The 21,946-nt window shown below is 54.5% G+C and overlaps 8 protein-coding genes across 8 annotated transcripts; 3 read left to right on the forward strand and 5 right to left on the reverse strand.

Moving 5' to 3' along the window:
• Positions 1-610: 610 nt before the first annotated feature.
• Positions 611-1,444, forward strand: BO70DRAFT_354003 (uncharacterized protein; the record flags this gene model as incomplete). Its single annotated transcript, XM_025541845.1, has 1 exon — positions 611-1,444. The coding sequence occupies one exon, from the start codon at positions 611-613 to the stop codon at positions 1,442-1,444; it is 834 nt and encodes a 277-aa protein (XP_025397734.1).
• Positions 1,445-2,189: 745 nt separating this feature from the next.
• BO70DRAFT_339519 (AATF family protein) lies at positions 2,190-4,130 on the reverse strand. The gene is made up of 3 exons (XM_025541251.1): positions 4,043-4,130; positions 3,847-3,955; positions 2,190-3,719 (listed from the first exon to the last, which is right to left on the reverse strand). The coding sequence occupies exons 1-3, from the start codon at positions 4,098-4,100 to the stop codon at positions 2,216-2,218; spliced, it is 1,671 nt and encodes a 556-aa protein (XP_025397735.1). The 5' UTR covers positions 4,101-4,130; the 3' UTR covers positions 2,190-2,215.
• A 262-nt stretch (positions 4,131-4,392) lies between these two features.
• On the forward strand, positions 4,393-5,832 carry BO70DRAFT_388376 (Mrp/NBP35 family ATP-binding protein). Its single transcript, XM_025545984.1, has 6 exons — positions 4,393-4,485; positions 4,598-4,733; positions 4,848-4,967; positions 5,049-5,091; positions 5,228-5,505; positions 5,543-5,832. The coding sequence occupies exons 1-6, from the start codon at positions 4,429-4,431 to the stop codon at positions 5,749-5,751; spliced, it is 843 nt and encodes a 280-aa protein (XP_025397736.1). The 5' UTR covers positions 4,393-4,428; the 3' UTR covers positions 5,752-5,832.
• A 296-nt stretch (positions 5,833-6,128) lies between these two features.
• On the reverse strand, positions 6,129-9,528 carry BO70DRAFT_430507 (lipase/esterase family protein). The gene is made up of 5 exons (XM_025548163.1): positions 9,227-9,528; positions 8,649-9,130; positions 8,540-8,583; positions 8,370-8,511; positions 6,129-8,321 (listed from the first exon to the last, which is right to left on the reverse strand). Exons 1-5 carry the CDS (start codon positions 9,293-9,295, stop codon positions 6,305-6,307), a joined length of 2,754 nt encoding a protein of 917 aa, XP_025397737.1. The 5' UTR covers positions 9,296-9,528; the 3' UTR covers positions 6,129-6,304.
• A 552-nt stretch (positions 9,529-10,080) lies between these two features.
• BO70DRAFT_354006 (uncharacterized protein) lies at positions 10,081-12,287 on the reverse strand (the record flags this gene model as incomplete). The annotated part of the gene is made up of 6 exons (XM_025541846.1): positions 10,081-10,102; positions 10,166-10,700; positions 10,753-11,335; positions 11,383-11,448; positions 11,495-11,646; positions 11,705-12,287. The coding sequence occupies 6 exons, from the start codon at positions 12,285-12,287 to the stop codon at positions 10,081-10,083; spliced, it is 1,941 nt and encodes a 646-aa protein (XP_025397738.1).
• A 329-nt stretch (positions 12,288-12,616) lies between these two features.
• BO70DRAFT_363534 (uncharacterized protein) lies at positions 12,617-14,053 on the forward strand. Its single transcript, XM_025543593.1, has 2 exons — positions 12,617-13,140; positions 13,186-14,053. Exons 1-2 carry the CDS (start codon positions 12,636-12,638, stop codon positions 14,043-14,045), a joined length of 1,365 nt encoding a protein of 454 aa, XP_025397739.1. The 5' UTR covers positions 12,617-12,635; the 3' UTR covers positions 14,046-14,053.
• A 2,282-nt stretch (positions 14,054-16,335) lies between these two features.
• Positions 16,336-18,657, reverse strand: BO70DRAFT_409363 (GABA transporter). Its single transcript, XM_025547227.1, has 8 exons — positions 18,332-18,657; positions 18,207-18,277; positions 18,117-18,140; positions 17,974-18,063; positions 17,832-17,914; positions 17,385-17,782; positions 16,994-17,323; positions 16,336-16,919 (listed from the first exon to the last, which is right to left on the reverse strand). The coding sequence occupies exons 1-8, from the start codon at positions 18,449-18,451 to the stop codon at positions 16,434-16,436; spliced, it is 1,602 nt and encodes a 533-aa protein (XP_025397740.1). The 5' UTR covers positions 18,452-18,657; the 3' UTR covers positions 16,336-16,433.
• A 93-nt stretch (positions 18,658-18,750) lies between these two features.
• BO70DRAFT_363535 (uncharacterized protein) lies at positions 18,751-20,250 on the reverse strand. Its single transcript, XM_025543594.1, has 5 exons — positions 19,951-20,250; positions 19,784-19,888; positions 19,516-19,734; positions 19,315-19,457; positions 18,751-19,258 (listed from the first exon to the last, which is right to left on the reverse strand). Exons 1-5 carry the CDS (start codon positions 20,110-20,112, stop codon positions 18,805-18,807), a joined length of 1,083 nt encoding a protein of 360 aa, XP_025397741.1. The 5' UTR covers positions 20,113-20,250; the 3' UTR covers positions 18,751-18,804.
• Positions 20,251-21,946: the final 1,696 nt, after the last annotated feature.

The raw sequence follows: 21,946 nt of genomic DNA on the forward strand, positions 1-21,946 counted from the left end.
CAGACAGCTGCTACTTCCGATCGGGCCAAGCAGAGCCGTAGAGCCGTGACAAGATTCAACCCTGTCCATTCCAGGCAACTGCGGAGAATCCAGGATACCAAGAGTCCAAGACACAGCAGGCATTTTGGCTCACATCCCAGGCTTGTTTGCACGCGTGACCGGCAGTGTAACCCCCCAACAGGCCCTCTTGAAATCCGTGCCCTTAACGCGCTTTCCTTTTCCTTTCTCCTCCTCCACTCCCCTGAACCCCAATAAACAGGACATCAGATCCACCAACTTGCAGTTGCAGTTGGAGTTGCATGTGAAAAGATCATCATCATCATCATCATCGTCATCAGCAGTGATCAACATCAATCATCCCCAGACTCCATCCATCCACTCCACTCCACCCCCGACTTACGGCTCCGGATCGGCACCAATTGCCCCAACTCATTGTCCAGAACCCCCTATTTTGCGCCATTCGCTAGTCGCCTGTTTTTTCTAATTTTTTTTTATTATACTTTTTTTTCCCTTTCTTTCCGGCTGCTGATCGTACGGACGGACGAGCTATATAATGCCCTGCCTTAGCCTCCCCGCTACTGCTGGTGCTGCTGCATTGTCATCGTCGTCCATGCCCGACAAGGCTAGGGTCAGGAATTGTTCTTTTTCGCTGTCGCTGTGGAAGTGGTTTACCTGCGGGTGGGACCGTAAACAACAACAGCATCTACATCAGCAGCAGCAGCAGGAGAAGCAGGGAGCAGTACCCAACAGTCTCAGCCTTGGGTTGGAGAAAGAAAAAGAGTGTTGTCGGGCTGCGTTACTCTATTCTGACTCCGACTCTTCCTTTCGTCCTCAAACATCCACTACTACTTCCACTACTACCACCTGGGAAGACATCGATCCTCCTGCTGAGTACCTTACCCAACAGCAGCAGTATACCCTCTCCGAACCCTATCCCACCACCACCACAACCACCCCCAACAACAACAACAACAACAACAACAACAACAACGACTACTACACAACCACACCACCACCATACCCAACCACTGCCACCGAGCCAACCACCTACAAAATGCTCGACACCAATTCCACCCACACCCACCCCAACACAGCTCCAATGCTGTCCACCCTCCCCGGTTACAACGACGTGAGCGGCGCCGTCATCGTCTCCTGGGACGGCTTCCCCCATTTCCTCTCCCCGCAAGAAGAGGAAGACCGCCGTCTGAACCTCCAGCGTGCCGTCCAGGAGAAGATGCTGGGCTTGCCGCGCCAGACCCCCTTTGAGTGGGAGCGTCCTGTCTCGGACTGTGATGCCCGGAGCGTCTCGTTGCCGAAGTATGAGCCGCGACAGAGCCATGGCCATGGCCATAACCATAATCACAATGTGGAGCAGAATCGAAATGGGGATCTGGTGATGGTTCAGGTTGTGAGGGGTAAGAAGGCGAGGTCATCGGTGCGGTGATTTCTTCTCGATTACTATTATTTTTCTTTTTTGGGGGGAGGGGGGGGGGTTGTTTGTTTCTGTTGGTGATTTACTTCTCTTCTGCTTTCGCTTTTACTTCTGCTTCTGCTTCTACCTCTTTTTATTTATTTTTATTATTCCGGGAGGGCGTTGAGGTCTTGGGGATGGTTTCTTTCAACTGGGCGGGGGGGAGGGCTATTCTACTTCGTTGGTACTTCGACATCATCCGATCGGATTCAACCCTACCGATTAAGTGTCACTTCACTTCACCTCGCTTCAACTTGTCATGCAGCGGATACTATTGCGATATCCGGCTCGCGTACACCACTCGATCATCTCATCTCACCTGTTCACTATGGTCTACCTCCTCCTGTGGTCAAGTCAACACATCACCCCCAACAAACAGCAAATTGCGACGATTAACGAGCTACGATTTTCTTTTACTTCATTCTCAAACATCATGTCTACATCCATATCTTATCCAGTCTACGTCCAGACATCAGTCTACAATGGACATGAACATCCAGTCTACATCCGGGCAGATGGACAGACGGGCAGACGGGCAGACAGAAAGGCAAGACAAGCAAGGCAATGGAGAATGCAACTTTTGTATCAATCCAAACCAAACAAATATATATATATACAACAACATTTTAACCACCTTTTACCACATGCAAGATCCAATGCGTAGTCCTACCCTAACACACCCCCCCCATTCTCCATCTACCCCTCCAGCCCCATAGCTCCTAGTCTCACCCAAATCTCTCAACTTCAACCCCGGAAAAGCTTCAACCCTCCCTCCTCTCTATCCTCATCACTGCCCTCTCCATCCTCATCCTCATCATCGCCCTCGCGCAACAACCCACTCGCCGACCGACCCAACAACGACGCAAAGAACTCCTCGCGCGCACTCCCCGTCCACTTGCCGCGATCCTCGGGCGCCATGAAATTCTGGAGCTTCTCATGGACATCGAACCGCATCTTGCGGCCCTTGGAGGCGCGCGTATCCACCGCCTCCCGACGGTTCTTGTCGTTCCGCATCCCGGTCACGGGGTGCAGACGGCCCGACGCCGCGGACGGAAGCTGCAGGTGCAGGGTGTCCAGGCCGTTGGTGATGGCGTCCGAGGAGGCCATGCGCTGCTCGACGAGCTCGCGGAGCAGGGACTGGTAGAAGGCCGTGTCGTCGTAGACGGGCGCCGAGGAAGCGGGAGAGGAGGAAGAGTGCTCGGTGCGTGCGCGCTTCACTGCGGCAGTCTCGGTCGCGACTTGCGCCCCCAGCACACTCGAGATCCCCTGCGGCGCGGATCCTCCTCCCATCAACTTCCCGCGCGCGTTCGCCGTCGTGGCGTTCGACCCGCGCACCTTCGCGGACCACTTGTCCAGGACTGTCCGTCGGTGCGTCACCGCGTCGCTCTCTAGCTCGGTCATCCGCTTCCATAGTGACGCGGACGATGTACCTGATGCGCTAGAAGACCGCTTCCGCTTCTTCCCTCCGTGCGCATCCGCCAGCGCAACCCGCAGATCCTCCAGGGTCGTCCACAGCGCCAGGGCGGCGGATTCGGCCGACTTGATCGCGACGGATTCAGACTCGCCGGAGAGGGTTTCTGCGTCGGCGGAGTGCAGCGAGAGCTGGTTGATGGCCGTCAGGCCCTTTTGGAGCTTGATTCGCGTGTTGAGGAGGGCGTCGAAGGTCGCGCGCTGCTGTTTCACGGCTTTTCCTTTCGTCGCGTCCGCTTTGGCCGCGGATGAGATTGTCGCGGCGATGGTTTTTTGGTCGTTGGACATTAGACGCCGGAGTTCGTCGCGCGTGGTGTTGCCGGTGGGTTTCTCCGAGTCTTCCTCGTCGGAGTCTTCCTCGTCCTCTTCGTCGTCATCGAGGTCCTCGTCGTCGTCTTCGTCGGAGGGAATGTCGCTGTCCAGCTCGTCCTCGTCCTCGTCCTCGTCCTCTTCCTCAGACTCGTCGGTGTCCATCCCGTCGACCTCGACTTGCTTCTTGGCCTTGGATTTCTTGGTGGGTTTCGGTTCGTCCTCCTCTTCGTCATTCTCGCTGCCGGACTCGTCGCTTCCTAGTTCCAGATCCTCCTCGTCATCCTCCTCCTCTTCATCCTCATCATCATCCTCATCCTCCTCATCATCATCATCCTCATCCTCATCGCCCGACCGCACAGCAAACGGATCGTCGTCGCTGTCCGCCTCCAGCGCCTCGCGACTCACTTTCGACCCGGCGTACTGCTTTCCGAGTGTGACGGGGTCCGACTTGCGGAGTTTTCCTTTTCTGTAGTCGCCCAATTAGCCCCTCACCCCTTTAACTAGTATCAATCTCCAAGCAAGCAAGCCAGCCGGCCAGCCAGCAAACAGCGGAGGAAAGAGTAACAGAGAGATAAAAGAAAAGGTCCACGAACCCAACAGCCTGATAATGTTCCCTCCCGGCATCCTCATCCCCCTGCGCCTGTGCGCCCTGCTCGTCCTCGCTATCAGCGTTTCCGCGATCGAGATCCTCGGGGTCGTAATCTGCATTCATCCATCATATTAGATCAGTAGCCAACTCGCAACACAACACCCGGGGAAGCACAAAAATAACGAATGGAGGGAACATACCCCTCGGAGTCAAATCCTCCAGATCAGCGAACTGTTCGGCCAGCGATTTCGGGGCCATGGCTGCGCGCGTGTTGTCTGCGGGAACCAGCAAAGCAAAGCTAGACAAGCACAAGCAGGCAGAAGGAAACGGACGGACGGGCTTTTTTTTTCGGGGATGTTTTTTTTCTGCCGCAGTTTGGGGGCGGTGAGCGTGCACAAGGGTATGGTGCTCCCTCACTCGGGGGCAGGCTGGGGGCGGGCGGACGGGCGGTAGGCGGAAGGTCAGAAGGTAGGCCCGGCGGTGAGGTAGATCGGGCAGTATCACCAACCAGATTATTTATTATTCTCGTCCAACAACATCCTTCGTCGTTATACGAAACATCAGATAGGCATTGCAGGAACACACAATGTCGGGGAAGAGACTGTTCTCCACGTGTCGGGTGTTGAGGCATGAGAATCCGCTGGTATATTCCCATCCATCCCCATCCCATTCCATTCCATTTAGGACGACTATCTGGAGGGACAGTCTGGAGGGAGGGAAGAAGCAGAGCTAACTAACTTGATGATGAATAACAGGGCCTCCCCCGCTCCGGCACGCCGCCCTCCTTCCCTCGTCGCCGCGGACTACCCGAGAAACGCAAGATCCGGGACGTGAAGAAGGTGGTTGCCGTGTCGTCGGCGAAGGGGGGGGTGGGGAAGTCGACGATTGCGGGTGAGCACTCACTACATACATTATACACCCACGGTCTAGCCCAATACACAATTGATGGATGCATCATGGATGATGGATGATGGATGATGCCTAGACTGACGATCACGACGACAGTAAACCTCGCCCTCGCATTCGCCCGTCGCGGCATCCGCACCGGCATCCTCGACACGGATATCTTCGGGCCTTCGATTCCCACTCTGCTTAATCTATCGGGCGAGCCGCGGTTAGATGAGAGTGCGTTCTCCCCAGCCCAGCCCAGCCCAGCCTTCCCCCCCCCCAACTAACCTCCACCCAACCCTTCCCAACAAACAACAGATAACCTCCTCCTCCCACTAACAAACTACAACCTCAAATCAATGTCCATGGGCTACCTCCTCCCCCCACCACCCCCACCACCCCTCCGCGCAATTCCCCGACCGCCAACCCATGGACCCCACCCCCATCACCTGGCGCGGCCTGATGACCACCAAAGCCATCCAACAACTCCTGCACAGCGTCTCCTGGGGCCCGCTGGACATCCTCTTCCTCGACCTCCCCCCAGGCACCGGTGACGTCCAACTCACCATCAACCAGGAGATCGTGGTCGATGGCGCCGTGATCGTCACCACGCCGCAGGATATCGCGCTCAGGGATGCCGTGCGCGGCATCGGCATGTTTCAGAAAATGCATGTCCCTGTGCTTGGCATGGTGAGGAATATGGCCTTTTTTCAGTGTCCCGGGTGTGGGCAGAGGACGGAGATTTTTTCGAATGGGTACGGGAGTCATAAGGCTGGTGGGGAGGGGGGTGTAACGGTAACGGGGGGATGGAGGGGATTGGGGTGTCCAGGCGGAGTGTAGGAGGCTTGGGGTGCAGTTTTTGGGCGATGTCCCGCTTGATGCGCGGGTTTGTGAGGATGCGGATAGGGGGGTTCCTAGTGTTGTTGCGGAGGAGGGCAAGGTGGGTGTTGAGGGGATCAGGAGGGAGGCGTTTTTGGGCATTGCGGAGAGGGTTGCCAGGGAGGTTGGAGTTAAGTGGTAAATTGATTTTTTTTTATGCCATTTTGGGGTATTGTGGGGGTGAATCTTTCTTGTGGTGTATAATAACTATAATGTGCAGTGGTGAGTTGTATGATATGATATGATATATATATACCCGATAGTAACGGACGATGAGTGTCTCAGACTTGACTAGTTACTAAGTTGTAAGTGTAATATAGGGGTTATGTACATGTATCAGATGAGATCTCTATACAGTTCAGTATAAATGTATGTCCATGTATGTAGACGGGGTATTCAAACATCAACAGCAACAGCGACAGCAACGACAGCAACACAGGAAACTCAACTCGCCAGTAATGCAAAGAATGTAAAGATAGCTGATATCAAATCAACAGCGCAATCCAAAATGCCAAAGGTCCAGGATAAATCCACAGCCGCCACTCCATATAACCAGCCTAGTGAGTGTCCACTCGATATGGGCCCCAAACAAGGGTCAATATAACAGGACAGTCCACAATATAACCAGACAGCCAATATACCCAAAATGCCACCAATATGACCAACCAGACTATACAGTCAGCTCAACACCCGACCTAATACTTCCCATACTCCTCCGCCGTCTTGAACACCTCCCGATCCGGCATCTCGGGCCTCTCTACCTTCGCCTTGGCATCATGACGAACGGACGGCCCCTCTCCCTCTCCCTCTCCCTCTCCCTCTCCCTCTCCCTCTCCCTCCTCCCCATCAACATCATCTCCCTCCCCCACATAGCTCGATAACGCGTCCACCGACCTATACGCCGAATCATTATCACTCAACGCGCCCACCACGCCCCCCGCATGAAACAACGCTCGGGTGCTCGCTGCATCGACACCCGTACCCGTCACCGCCAGACTCCTCTCATCCCCAAGAGTACTATTATCCTCCGCGGGCTCGGAGGTAAACCCGCTCCGGATGGTCCCGGACCCGGCATACGAGCGCGGCCGCAGACGGGCCCACGTCGGATCGGAAGTGTTCGGGATGGCGCCGGCCTCGCGGAACAGCGTGCGCGTGCTGGCGTTCTCGTCGAGGAGTTTCTTGCCTTCGTATTCGGGGAGGAGGAGGCGGCTGGTGGATTTGCCGAGGGAAGGGAGGTGGGTGGCGGAGGCAGAGGCGTTGGGGTCGTTGGTGATGATGTCTGTGGATTTGGAGGCGAGGCTGTCGGTGTTTGTGGTTCCGTTGGTCTTCTGCGCGAGGGCGGAGACAGGGGTCGAGTATACGCCTTTCTGGGCGTCGATTGAGGCGCCGGCGCGGCCGGCTTCGACGCTTGTTCGCCGCGAGCGTTTGCCCTTTTGCTGCTCCTTCGCGATGATGTGTTCGTCTTGTTTGCTGGCGAGGCGGCTCCACATTGTCATCGGGTAGCTCTTTCGGGCGGTCTTGGAGGGGAGGACGCCCGGGGCGGTGCGGCGGGCTGCGAGGGAGCTCGGGGGAGGGAGTTCGCCCTTGAAGGCTTGTAGGCCGTAGGCCAGTTCCTTGATCCGCTGGCGCTGGACCCGCAGCTTGTCTTTAGCGAACTTGTCGTCCCATTCCTTCTTCGCGGCTAGCCACTTGCGCACCAGGTCGGGGTTGAAGGTGCCGACTTGGGAGCTGGGAATCTGAAGCACTGCGCACGAGGATACCGGGTCGAGGGGGTAGATGTTGCCGCGCTTGTCGACGCGCTGGCGGATCATCCGGTCTTTGAATGCCGGGAGCGGATCGCCGGCTCGACCGATCGATGCCACGGCGGTGTCCTTGCTCTCGACGGGGGCTGTCGGGCTGTCGGAGTCGCTGGACGAGCCGGTGGTCTCGTCCACGATCTCTACCTCTGCCTCCTGTGCGCGTGCTAGGGCCCACGCCCCGAACTGCGCGATCGCCCGGAACATGTATTTAGCTGGGCGCGTGAAGCTGAGCGTCGGCGCAACGTGGCACAGGTCGTCCCACACCTGTAGTTGGACGTGGGTGCCAGGGTATTTGTGCAGGATCTTGCGCTCCGGGTCGTGCTCGTCGAGGAAGGTGTCGCTGGGCGGGTATTCCGTCGGATTGGCCGCTTTGTGGGCAACGTAGAACTGCTCGTCGCGCAGCATCTCGCCGCCGCCGCTCTGGATCAGCATCGGGGGCAATCCGCCCAGTGATGGCTGGAAGATGGGCGAGACCAGGGGATGCGCCAATAGCTCGTTGGTCGTGTACATGTGGATTTGATCTTTAACCTCCACTGTCTCGCCGCCTATTGTCACCTCGATGACCTGGGGCTCGATATCAGTCGGGGAGATTGGGCTGGCGGGGTCGTTCGGATGCGCCGTGTACCCCCTTGCGGCGGTGTCTTTGGCCTCGGTGTTGTTCGGGATGGCTTTGAGTGCCTCGCCTTGGCTGGCTGGGTGCTTGTCCAGGCCTTTCCGGAGCTCCAGCAGCTCGTCCGCGTTAGGAGGGGGCCACGCATCGGACGGCTTGTGTCTGAATCCATAGGGTGGGATATAGTCGCCCGGGTTGTCCGCCACAATGCTAGGGAACGAATGCGTGAGGTCCACCCAGGGTGAGATCAAGATCGCACCCGCAGGCAGCGGGATGCCCTGATCGCGGAGAATAACCAGCATGCTTCGACGCATTAGCCTCGTCCTCATCATGCATGCATGGATCACTCACGAAAGCACCATTCCTCCGCCCGCCGAATCTCCCGCGACGATAATCTCCTTCGGGTCATGCTCCTTCAACAGATACAGATATGCCGCGAGCGAGTCCTGCAGACTGCACGGGAACGGAAACTGCGGCGCCAGTCGATATTTCGCTGCGCATGTCATTAGCATCACCCCTACAATCCATCTGATCCATCCAATTGATCAAGAGAAAAAGTAACTCACTACACAAACATTAGCACCCAACTCTTAAATCACAGACTGACAGATAGACTGATAGACAACTTACCGAGCAAAGACTCTTCCCTTCAACTTCCTCGCATGCCTCTGCATCTGATACCGATGTGTGTCGACACTAGCAAAATAATACGCGCCGCCATGTATATACAGCATGATGCGCTTCTGGCTCGGATGACCGGGACTGGTCTGCTTGCGCTCATTATAATCCTCCTTCATTTCGATCCACTCGCCGCGAAGGTCATCGGCCGGTCCGCGCCACTGCCACCACTCGCTGCCGCCGACGCGCGCGACACCCCGGGGCCCCAATTGCTTGTTGATGGCGACGGCAGCGGCGGCGAGGTGCTCGTCGGCGACGGAGACGGTCTCAAGCTTGACCCAGTGCGGAGCGGGGACGCGCTGGCACGAGAAGGACTGCAGGTCCTCGACGGGGTGTTTGGAGGCGTAGGCGAGGAACTCGCGCAGGATGCGGATGGCTTCATCGTAAGTGACGTGGATGTTGGGTTTGTGGCGGAGGGATTTGCGGTGGATGTACTGGGGGATTGGTTAGCTGGTTATTAAGGGGGGGGATTGAGTGGTGGTGGTGGTGTAGATGAGGGTGTTAGTAGCGGGTGAATAGGGACGACCCACATGAGAGATGAGGGTCTGCAGGACAGCCGGAGTGAGGGCGACGCTCAGGGCGAAGGTGTTGAGCGGCATGGTGATGGGTTAGAGGGAGTGGTGAGCGATGCGCATGGCTTGGGAAGCCAATGATGGAAAGGATGAACAGGGGAAGAAGAGAGAAGGCGATGAAGGGAGAAGATAGGAATGAAGGGAGTGGAAGGGGGGAGGGGGGGGAATGCGGATACTCGATAGATGCTAGTTATCAAGGACCGGAGGATTGCCACATGTCATTGGGCTCGGACGGAGCAGCAGCAAAGCGAAGGGTGCAGCCCTGGCCATGCAGGACGGATCGTCATCGGCGTGTGGCAGGGGCAGTGAGAAAGAGAGGGAGAGGGAGAGAGAGAAAGAAAAGGAGGCCGGTGATGTCATCCCCCCTGGCTGCGGAGCTGCTCCGCTGGCCGTCGCTGGCCCCAATCAGAGCGCTCCACTGCAGCCAGCCACACGGACTTGCTGGCCAGCTGAATTGCTTTGTATCTGTTTATTCTTCTTCTACCCACTGCAGCCCAAGCTTATCTTGGGTCGAACTGCGAGATCGGGCCATGCTGACAGCAGGAGACGGCGTCAGATCAGATCAGATCAGATCAGATCACATTAGCAGACAACTTGACCAGTTGATACATCAAAATTATCCCGGAATATATATCTCCATGAAAAGTGACACTAACAAAAAAAAAAGAAATGAAATGAAAAAGACAGACCGACAAATAAATACAAGGACCATTAATCCATCATCCACCAAGAGATTCTCCGAAACAAGAAAGAAATAATATACAGTTCCAGTTCCAAGCTTCTATCGATCCCAAACTTCAGCTCTCCCACCTCTAAGCCTCGCAGGTGCATTTACTACCAACCGTTAGCCAATCCCTCTACAAATAGAATCAAATCAAATCAGATCAGATAACTCACCCCTTCTTGCACTTCTTCTTCTTGCACGAGGATGACTCCTCTGTCTCCGTGGAGGACTTCTTCGTCGTCTTGGTCTCCTCCTTAGTCGTGGTCGTCTTGTCGGTCTCCTTAGCTTCGGAGGTGGTCGTCTCTTTCTCGGTGGTAGTGGTCTTCGACTCCTTGGTCGTCGTGCTGGTCGTGGACGTGCTGGTCGAGCTGGTTGTGCTGGTGGTTTCCTTCGCCGTCGTACTGGTGGTGGTCTCCTTGGCCGTGGTACTGGTAGACTCCGCCGATGCGGTCGTGGGAGTGTCCTTTGCAGACGTAGTGGTGGTAGTAGTCTTCTTCACCTCCGAGGACGTGGTCTTTGTGACGGCGGTCGAGGTCGCTGGCGCAGTCTCCGTATCCACAACCTTCGTGCTGCTGCTGTGTTTTATCTCCGCCGATCCCGAGCTATGGGTCTTGGCCTCCGTCTGGGTGAGCGTCGAGGTATGCGTAGTCGGGGTCAGGGCGGGAGGCTTCGAGCTATGCGTCGCCGATATATGAGTCGCGCGGGAGCCTGGCAGCGTTAATGTCCCGTTCTATCATTACGCAAGAAGCAGGTAACTCACTAGTTTCCACCGCCGTGCTTCCCGTGTGCGTAGCCGTCACGGAGTGAGAGTGCGACACAGCGGCTGAAGAAGACGCCGTCGGCGTGCAAGCCGCTACGGAAGACCCGCCGCGCTTTGCAAAAGCGACAGCATCGCCGCCGCTCCAGTCCAGTAGTTGAGTGCTGTCCCATTCCCATGATGCGGTCGGGTAGGCTGCGTTGAAGGCATCCAGGGCCTTGCCGTAGACGTTCTTGACTCCCGCAGCCTCGGTGCTGCTGACCTGTGCCGAGACGGACGAGATGCGGCTGGAGACGGCGGCTGCTTGGGTCTTGACGAACTCCTCCATCCAGCTGGAGTAGGCGCTGGCCCATCCGCCCTCGGGTGAGGGGGAAGCGTTGCATTCTGTGTTCTGTAGGTTGTCGATACCCAGGAAGGCCTTGTAGATGCGGGTGTTCGAGGCCTTGAAGAGCTCGGCGATGCTGCTGTCTCGGAGCATGGCCACCACCACGGCCATCGTGTTCATGATGCTGAGGGCGTTGGACTGGAGGTCATCGCCGGAGCCGGAGGGGGTGGGGAGACCGGAGAGGCTGTCGCTAGCGAACATCTGGAAATCTTAGTGCACTGATATTGCTGATATGGAAAGGAACTCACAGGAGCTTTGTAACTGTTCAAGCGACTGTCTTCAGCCACCACATCCGGGTATGTAATGCTAGGCAGCTACTATCTATTAGCACCATCGGTGAGATTGCTGCAAGTAACTCACATAGCTGTATATCCTCTGCAGCCGCGAAACGTGTTTGCCCTGCTTGTTCGTGAATGAGCTGTCCAGGGTCAGGAACCAGGTCTTGAAATCATCGCAGAAGCCGTATTTTTCGATCATTGCCGTCAAGAAAGAGTCCAAAATCTGCAGCTCGTCTGGGACCGTCAGCTCAACACTCAACCCCAGTACCCAAAATACCATCGTATTACTCACAAACATGGTCGATATTGATGTGAGGCTGATCCGCATTAGTCGTCGTGATCTGCGTTCCCAGAGCGAGATAAGTATCTTTGGCATTCGCCTGGACCGTCTCCCAGTATGCCGCCGTAGCCTTAGGCACATCTGCCGACTGCGCGATAGTGGTATAAGTGGCTGCAGCCTCGCATTCATCCAACTTGGGAATGAAGTAGCCGAGGAACTCCCAGCCTGAGGTCGACTCTTGGATTTTCTGGATGGTCTTGGAACGTGGATAGGGAGGCTTGTAGATCTTAGTCCCCAGGCTGCAAGTTCCCAGTTCGGAAAACACGTCGTGGCCTCGACGCTCAAGGTGATCGATGTGAGAGATCTGCCCGTGGCCCCGTCGCCTCCGGGTCGATGTCGTCGTGGAGTCCTCGTTTTGCTCGGTGTCGTCCTCGGTCAGGGTCGCAGTCAGAAAATAGTGCCAGCAGCTCGCGGTCGCGGTGCTCGCAGCAGAGGAGGCGACAGCCGACGACGCCTCTCCCCGGGCGACAGGGACAGAGGCCGAGGCCAGACTCGAGAGAAGGAGAAGCAAAGCAGCAGCTTTAGGGCCTGCCATGGTGTCAATGGTTGATCGATTGATTGATTGATTGAAGTGATCTCCAAACCACAGGAACTCACCTCTACTTATTCACCTTCTTCACGCGGGATTCTGCACCGGGACTCAACTCATTCACATCCCAGAATACAGTGACCTCGTAAACTTTGGGGGCAATGTGGTTTCACGATGGGGCCAAAGAGGGGGTGCTCGCTGCGATGAGGCTGAGGCGCAGGAACCCGAGCGGGAAGTTAGGGCAGGAATTCCCAGCCCAAGGCCGACGGCGTGCGGCGGCCCCCAACCTAAACTCCTTTATATCACTTCCCCTTCCCCAACCCACCAGTCTCAGCCTTCCTGCCCCCAAGTCTCATGCAACCAAAGTCCGCTCATATGCCGCAGCTTCTTCTTTTGCCCGTGGAGATCCAGGAGGCCATTCTGGCCCAGGTGGACTCGCGAGCCTCCCTCGCCAGCCTTGCGCGGGTGTGCCGGCACCTGCAGCCGCTAGCTGAGCGTCTGCTCTACCAGTCCGTCTATTTGCGGAACGGTGGTGGTGAGACATTTGCACACGCGATTGATCGTGCCCCAGAGCGGGCCACCCATGTCCGAGAGCTCCTTGTTCATTACCACTATGTCGATGTTCCGGACGAGGAGGACTACTACCCGTTGTATGCGGAAAGTTTGGCCCCAACAATTGAGCGCCTCGTTAACCTGAAATCTCTGGTGGTCAAGGGTCTGGAATATGATGCTCCGAGAGATGATGATGATGATATCTTGGGAGGGTATGAGAGGGTTATCGAGGAGGCGAAGAAATGGGACCATCTCTTTATGCAGTCCGCGGTGTCAGGCTCTCGTATTCTTCCTTCCCTCACAAAGTGTATGCCATTCATTCCTGCTGAGTGGGCTTGTGCTGATATTTCAGGTGTATTGGTCATGGATGACCTCGATCGCTCACGAGAACTCTGGGACTTCGACCTGAGGGCGAATGTTATGATCCACCCCCATCTGCGGGACCTCACCATTGTCGGAGCCAGCATTTCAAGTCTATTGTCTCTTGTGACTTCACCTCGCTCGACGGCATTAGAAAATCTGGTCTTGGAGTGTTGTTGTGTGTCTCCCGAAGGTATTCGGGATATCTTCTCGACGCCCCGCGGTTTGAAGCACTTCACACTCAAGGGGGCCCCTTGGACCGATAAACCCTCCTACTTCCCAGGGGATCGACAGACGTATATCGACGTTGTTAGCGTTCAAGCAGACTCGCTCGCGACCCTAGACATGGACTTTCCGCCAGGTCTCGCGAGCAACCCAGCACTGGACTTTCGCGCTCTTCAACATCTACAAGAGCTTACTGTTGACCCAGTAGCCTTGAGGGGAGATGGAGACCTCGACCCGAGGGACAAATTAGACCTATTGAGAAGCCCAGACTTGAAATGCCAGCTTCCTCCGAGCATTCAACGTTTAGTATTTTTCGAGTATTATGAAGGAAAGGTGCCAGATCTGCATACGCTGCTCCTCGTCTACAACTGGATATCGCAGGGAAGCTTGCCCAATTTGCGCAGCATCACTATCAGATCGGGGAGGTCATCTGCGGACACTATCTTGAACAGAGTTTTCGGCGACATTGGCGGACGGACATTCTATGAAGCATTCCAGACAGTTGGAGTGGAGTTGCGGGTTGAGTCAGCGCTGCTCAGTACAAAGGCTGGATATCAACTTTTCGACTGCTCCAGCTGCGGTGTGTGTTGGCGCATTCCAGGGTTTACCTCATTTCCGACGTGGTAGTATGTTTAACAGGTCTGAGCGAGTTAACATATTCTTTGAACCGGTTAATCAGTACTTGGACTGCGTTGATCGTAGCACTTACTGGCGATATCGTATTCCTGTTGCTCTACCCCATGGCATACTCTTAATGGGCTTTTTCAGCCTCATCAGACCCTCCCTCAGGCAACAGCATCGTATTCCACTGTAGACATGATTGTCGGAAGTCTAACGAATGGCACATGAGAAATAAAGTCTCCATGCTAAAATGTGTTGGGGCCAACACAAGCGGCTCAGAGCATTACGAGATTGGGGCCAAGAGCTAAATGTTGACAGGCCCCTGAGCATTATTCCAAGGGCTAGACTTCCGCCCTGGTCGTTTAAACTTGCCTAAAGCAGGGTCAGTCATAGTAAGCACGAGTGAGGATTTCCCCCCGGCAATCTACACAAGGGGGATGTCGTAAGTTACAGTGGGACCTGTAGGGTGCTGCCGGACGGCGATGCAGATGTTGATGCCCAGTTTCACGCAAGTCCCTTGGGTCCGCTTTTCTTGTCTGGGGGTGTTAGTCAGTACCATTGGACTGAAAGAGATTCTGCCCCCAAGGAAGGTGATGGGGATCTGCAGGCTCTGACACGAGTGGGCTTATTGATCCTCGTGATCCTGTCGTTATCAGATAGAAGGCATGCACTGAGTATATCAATCCATAGTCCACCTTATTGGGGTGTCTGGAAACCGCTTAGTCGAGTGGTTCTGCTCGACAGTAGTCCAAGTGGCTACCAACTCAGAAGCACCTTGCTCAATGGATATGTTTCACTAGTGGGTGTACACCTGACGAAGATAGCCACACTTCCTATCGCACAGGATCTGCGGCGTGTCGGAGGATAGCCATTTGATCAAAGTGGTATCCAGGGACCCTCGTGAAATTGAAGGTACCAATTCTGCTGGTGTTTCGCCCTGGTACATATTTACCATCTGGCTTTGATTACCCAGACATGGTTGCAAATGTCAAGATATTGGTGGCACTTAAATGCATGTGGTCTGGTGCTTACTGAGAGTAAGAAACAGTACTGGACTTGGTGCTTTCTTGAGAGGAGTCATGCAGCATCTGAGGCAAGTCCAGACCGACCCCAGTTCCCCGTATGCTTCTGAGATCTGGTCACGAAGAGCCTGTCTAGCGACCAAACAAATGTCAAGTTTACATCGACATTGAGACAGGCCTCGAGTAAATTAGGTAGGGGACAGGATGGTAGAAGGGATGGTAGACAAGGGGAGAGAGAAGAGACGTGAGGACAAGAGAAGCGCAGGGGGGATCTGGCGACGCACAGTCTAACCTGAATGAGGATAGCCCGGGTGATATTACTCCGTCTAGGGAGGTCAGATAGCAAACCCGGTCCAGATTGGGAGATTGGGGTGTTTTAGCAGCGTTATTATTATAGTGGTAGTACTAGCAGTCCAGGTCAGGTCACATAAAGCCTACATGAATCCCAACAACCAGTGCAGAATTTACACACCATCCGGATCCTTGTATCAGAAACATGCACTGGACAACACACAAATTAGCCTGCAAAAGCTAACTAATGCACCCTAGGGCACGATCCCCTCTGTTTGTCCCTCTCGTCCTGGTGTGTTTGTCATCCGCCTCAATCAACCTGTGGACCCAATTGCCTTTTGACAATAACAAAGGCGCAGAACCGCGTGGAAATCTCGCTGGCGCTTGACTCGTCCCTCCTCCCCGGGCTGCATTTCAAGTTGGATTCGCTTCCCACAGTTATACCGATTTACTGGGCTAACTGATCGAGCTGTTGCAGGGAATCATGCTGGTGTTGGATGACTTTTTTTTTCTTCCCGCCGATCACACTCTGCACTCTGCAGGCTTGTCCGAGCCTATTGGCAGGGTTGGGGCTATTCAAGATCATTGCCATCAGGAACTCTCCGTTGGAGCAGAAGATGGTTGGGAGGAAGTGTGACTGTGAGAGGCGCCAGCAGATAAAGTCGGCGGGGGCTGACGCAGGAAGACTTATCACGCAGGAGAATGCGTATCCCCGTCGGACCCTGACAGGGCCTCTTACCCAATATTTGTGAGTCGTTAAAGGGGCTGAAAGGGGGGGGGGGGGTGGTTATAATGTGCTTATCAAGGCTAAATTGACCTCATCTGCACCATATTCAGTCTGCCGAGCACACCGACGATTCCTTCAAACATTCAACCAGGAAACCCGTGGCTCGCAACCTGGGACACCATGCATAAAGACGGTTCTACGTCGCAGGACTGAAGGTATGGTCTGATCTCTGTTGTATAAATTATCTGCAAATAAGCACACATACAGGCATAATTAACACTTTTATATGCTCCTTCCTCGCGACTTCCAAGAGGTATAGTATATATAGTATATTTCCACCCACGCACCACGTCCTCAATTCATCTCGATCTCCACAATGGGACCGGTGTATATCCGGTGTCCCCACACGAAGTAATAGATGCTACTGATGCAGCACGTACCGGCCGTGCCAACCACCGCCCAGTTCATGGTGTTGATGGTCGGGTCGACCACGTCAGGCCAGAAACTGAAGAACACGCCGATGAACAGATAGGCGACACTGAAGGCGTTGACGGCAATCCCCAGGAGCCCAGGGACGTAGAACGGGCCCCAGGCCAGGGGGGCACCGGGGGTGTTGACGATCACATCGATAGGGTGGTCGCCTGCGGGACGGATCCCGCCGGCGCATCGCTTCCACAACAACAGGGAGGCAGAGATAAAGTACGAGCTGTACAGTGCACTCACACACAGCGAGATGACGTCGTTCAGCACGGCCTCGGAGCCCAGGATAATCAGACCAAGGAGGATGGCGAAGACGGTGACGACGAGGATGGAGTAGCGTGGGATGGCTTGGGAGTTGACCTGGAATCGAATTGTTAACTCGTGTGTTCCTTCAACCAGCAACAGCTAGAAGAATCAAAGGGGGAAGAACTCACCTGGCTGAAAAACCTCCAGCCCGGAAGACCACGGTCGCGGGAGAACGACCATACCATTCGCGACGACGAGGCCAGCGATCCCACCGCGCCAGCGGCCGAGATGATGGGCACAATGGCCGACATGACGGTGCTTCCAGCTTTGGAGCCCGTGGCCATGTAGAAGATCTGCATAAAGGGGTAGCCAGTCGGTGAATCAATTGCCTCTTCGAAGTTGGTCATGGTGTACAGGGTGGACAGGATCATGCCAAAACCCAGGGCGCCATTGACAAAGGCCGAGGCGATGATGGATTGAGGCACCACTCGGGCAGCGTTATGGATTTCCTCGCTCATCTGCACGTGGAATCGGGTTAGTTGGGTCGATGCACCATCGGGTCATATGGGAGTGGCCTACATGGACGGCGGCATCGGCACCGGTGAAGGCAAACATACTCCCCATCATGCCGACAAGGAAGGACACTCCCATGCTGGAAAAGCCTCCGTCATTAGTGAAGGTGGTGAAGACTTCGTGAGTCGAGTTCTTCTCGCCCAGGCAAACCAGCGGGATGATGATAGCAAAGAAGCCGATAATATGCAAGATCAACACAAAACTCTCAACCTTGGGCAGATGTGTGCTGATGACGATGTTGAAAAAGACGGCGAAGGCAATCGTGGCCCAGTAAAGGAGCACTGCTTGCCATTGGGTCGCATCGAAGGTCGGGTGGTTGAGAATAATCAGGCCTTGGATCTGAGTGGCAACGAGGAAGGCAGTCGATACAAAGGCACTCAACCAGCCGATCACGATGAGCCATCCTGTTTTCAGTCAGCAGAAAGCACTCAATCCACGGACGACAGGACAAACCAGTGAGGTAACTGAGGTACTTCTGACACCTCTTCGGCGACATCATAGAGACCCAGTGATATTGACCACCGGACGTGGGAGCCCTAAATAAATTCCAGTCAGAGGCAAATAGGAAGAACGATCAGGATCCAATGCCACATACATCGAGACCATCTCCGCCAAAGTTGTGAGAGTCGAAATCGTTCCCGCCCAGACGACAATGAAGCCATACACAGTACCCGCAGATCCACCACTGAACAAGCTCAATTAGCAGGCATGTCGGAATGGACGGACCGATCAACGTACTTTTCTAAAGGGACCGTGAACGTGCTGTCGCAGATTAAACCCGATCAGTATCCATTGCTGGCAGGGGGGACGAAAGCTCTGGAGACTCACGACAACAGACCCTCCCATGTGGCGAGAATCGTACAACTGAAGCCCAGGATGGACAGAAATCCGAACCGACGCTGATGCCTGGGTTAGTCTTCCATTTGATAGTGCCGCGTCACGCAATCGCCCACCTTGAGGATCTCCTTTTTACCCACGCGGCCCAGTTCCTCCTGGTCGTGGACCCGGGAAGTGGAGTTGCCAGGCCCCTTGCCATCGAGAGGCCCGTTGGTCAATTCGAACTCAGCTGTCATGGTGATGTGTCTGCCAGAAGGAGATGGGGAGGGAGAAGGAGGGAAGAGGAGGGAGACACGAGAAGAAATATATTCAGGAGAATGGCAGTCGGTCCTTCAGGGGCGTACCAGCCAGGGTACTCCGGACTCTAACACATGCATGCTTTGCCATGGCACGTAACGGCAGGCCAAGTGGGGAGGGTGACATGGGAGTAAGTTTAGTTGTTTAGTTTTACAACGGGCGACGGGCAGGACCTGGACTGCCGGAGGGTGAACCAAGCATCACACTAAGGCAGATAAATTGCCCGTGCTTCATTAGGGCCGGGGCCACTTTTACTACAGGACTAGCTCACAGTGACTAGCATTTAGCGCCTCTAGCTGGTCGAGCTAGCAAGGGAATCGTCGGTTCGCACCGGCTCCTCTTCCACCACCCACTCTCGAGTCTCGCGAATGATGTGGCTCTGGCTCGTGTGGCTCTGGCCATCGTTCCATTGATCCTGCCACCCCGGGGAGTGCGCCGTCACGGTCGTCTGATTGCTCACTCCGCGGAGACCACTTAACTCTTGCCCCACGGATTTGCCTCTGCTGCCGTGGCTCTGGTAGTAGCCCGCGCGTATTGAATTTTCCCCCTGCAATTTGTAGAGTCGGAGGCCGCTCGATTCCAACCCTTTCAGAAATGGTTTCAGCTGGGGGACGCACGCGACCACAATGTCAGCGCATTGGGTAATCTGCATGCATACGGCAACGCTCCATGGCGCGAGCGTTGGATCTGCTTCGGTAGAGACTCTATCACGGTAAACTAGTCCAATGACAATGGAAATGATAACTCTGTCGCTCGTCAGTGGGTGTTGAAAGTGCTGGGTCTCTGGGAGAAGGCAACGTACGCCAATCGCGTCAGAAAACATGTGAGAACTATGACCTTTTTTTTCCAGTGCATTTGAGTCTGTAGCATGAGCAGCGAGGGAAAGATGATGATGATTAATTCGAGGAAAAGATTGCTGATATCAAAGTAATTCCACCAGGCGTTCTATTCCAGAAGACAGTCAGCTTTATTCTCAGGGCCTGGCAGATTGAAGTTCGCCTACCCGATCAAAACAACGACCCTCGAGCCAGTCCCAGGGCTGCGGCAGATGGCATTGGAATGCAACGGCAAACTCCGCGGTGATAGCCCAAATCACAGTTATCCCTATTATACCCCATTCGATTTTGCGCGTCCGTTGCATGAGAAAGGTTATGAAGGCGAGGGTGCTGAGTTTGGCGAACGTGATGCTGCAAATATACAACATGTCTGCGGCGTAGTTGGACTGGGACTTGGTCAATGCAGATTCCATGGTTTGCCCTGTGTTCTATTACCTTGAGCAACGGCTCCAAATGGCTATCCGGAATCAGACTCCGCTGCATTCCAAAACCATTACTGGCTTCATTTGCAACGCATACTGACTGGAGAATGCAGAACAGCTGTATTTTGATAGGTAGGAAGTCAGTCCCACGTCACAGGCGTTGAATGGCAGGGAACCCACCAGTGACACCAGAATCAGTCCATCATCCAGCGACAACTGGCGGCTGATTACGTATTTGATTCCCACGCGCGTGAACACGGCCAAGGCAGAGATCACCATAAGTAACCAGGCCATTATCGAGACCACTGGGGACAGGTTTGTCGGTGTGACCTTGGACGGCATTGTTGCGACAGGCCGTGATGTCTATCTAGAAAGTAGCCAAAAGGAACCCCCGTGAGGGTGACCATATTCCTTTCCACTATCTGTAACACTGGGTTGGAAAATAGTGATATGGGTTGGAAGATAGTGGTGGAAACAGGGCTAGTGCGTGTTAGTAAAGTGAACCTCTATCATCATATCATGGGGTGAGATGTGGAAATTACCAACCGGGGTACTGGAACACTAAGGCCCGGGCTAATATAAGTATAGTGGCCGGATGGGAACAATAGATTGTCTTGCCTTGGGCCTCGGCCAGTGCTCTCTCGCTCCCCTGCCCCCTGCTCATCCTTCCTTTTTTGCGCCAATCATGACCATTCTCACCCGCGACGGAGCGATAATCGGGGCAACAGCGTCGTACACCTGGTATCGAATCTACGGGCATCTCGATACCTCTCCGTCCGCCTTCCCCCTGTGGTCTGTTGATCGGCCTGCACGGTGCACCCAATTACTTGCATACTAAATGCCACGAGCGCCCCCCCCCCCCCCCCCCGACAGCCGTTGCCCCAGAAGATCTCGTGATTTTTTCATGCCCCACTGGTACCCTGAGAACGCTGTGGCTTCTCTATCGAATGATTCCCAGCAAGTTGCAAAATCCGCTTCAACATTTGGGGGTAACCCGGAGTTCTGACTTCCTGGACCGCTGCGGGGGTCGATCCGGCGGCCCGCCGGGCTGCGCCGCATGAACCTTTTGGATTGTGTAGCGCGTCCGCCGTCCGTCGCCTTGTGGCATTTCACTCGCCGGCGGACCACGCTACCCCTGAACGTGCAGGAGACATTGGATCGCTTGGAGGCAAAAGGCTGGCTAGATTCGGCCGAATGCCTGGTCTGTCCGCTGTCGTGCCCAGGCGTGGCCGGAAGAGCGTACCTATGCAAAGTGTGGTCTGAGGCCAAAGGAATCGATCCCACTGTAAGTCTGTAACAGTCGACAGATGGTTTGCTTATCTCGCTTTCTGGTTTGAATCCACTGGCTGCCTCTGATTGGACTTTTCGTCTCTCGAGGACTGGATCGTCCCCACCAGATCAACGGGCCAACGCCGCCTATCTATCTGGCATCAAGACAGCGGGATGGATTTTGTTTTTTTTTTTTTTCGGGGATCGCACGGGTAACGTAGATTTCGCTAGCTGAGAGCGGACATTGTATCCGGTTTGACGAGCCAGAACGATGTCCGGCTGTTGTCTGAGGATGGTTGAATAATCAAGTTGAATTGGAGAGTCCGACAGCCACGTCGCGCTACGCCAATATCATCCAGTCTTCTCCGCCCTTTAAATTAGTGCTTATGCCAGGCAGAACTCAACATTTACCGCCCAAGTCACGTGTGCCTTTTGGCCTGTATGTTCAGGCTGACTCGTCGCCCCCACCAGTCTAACAAACTGCCCCAATCCCACAAGATAGTACCTTTTTATAAAGACTTGTACAAAAGATACTCATACAAGAAGTTGGATTCCTCACCCATACTATAATATAGCCACACGATACTCCGTATATATAAATTCTAGGATTATCATTCTAGATATGTGAAAGAGGTATAACTGCTGCTCTATAGCAGTAAATAATAGTCAGTATGCAAAATCATGAAAATAACTGAACCCATCCTAAGACCTGACATCTTGAGAACTCGCTTATAATATTATTCCCTTCCTATATGATAAGACTATATGGAGTATGGATAGGCAATAATCCTTCGCACTGTTCCTGAAAGCCTAACTCTGAGCTACCCAACATTCTTTGCCAAGTACCTTTTGTATGGGAACCCCATACAAAAGGTACCAATTCATTGTGGCAGGACCACTTGTTGGA

Source organism: Aspergillus heteromorphus, assembly GCF_003184545.1.
Source record: "Aspergillus heteromorphus CBS 117.55 chromosome Unknown BO70scaffold_19, whole genome shotgun sequence".
NCBI classification, from domain to species: Eukaryota; Fungi; Ascomycota; class Eurotiomycetes; order Eurotiales; family Aspergillaceae; genus Aspergillus; species Aspergillus heteromorphus.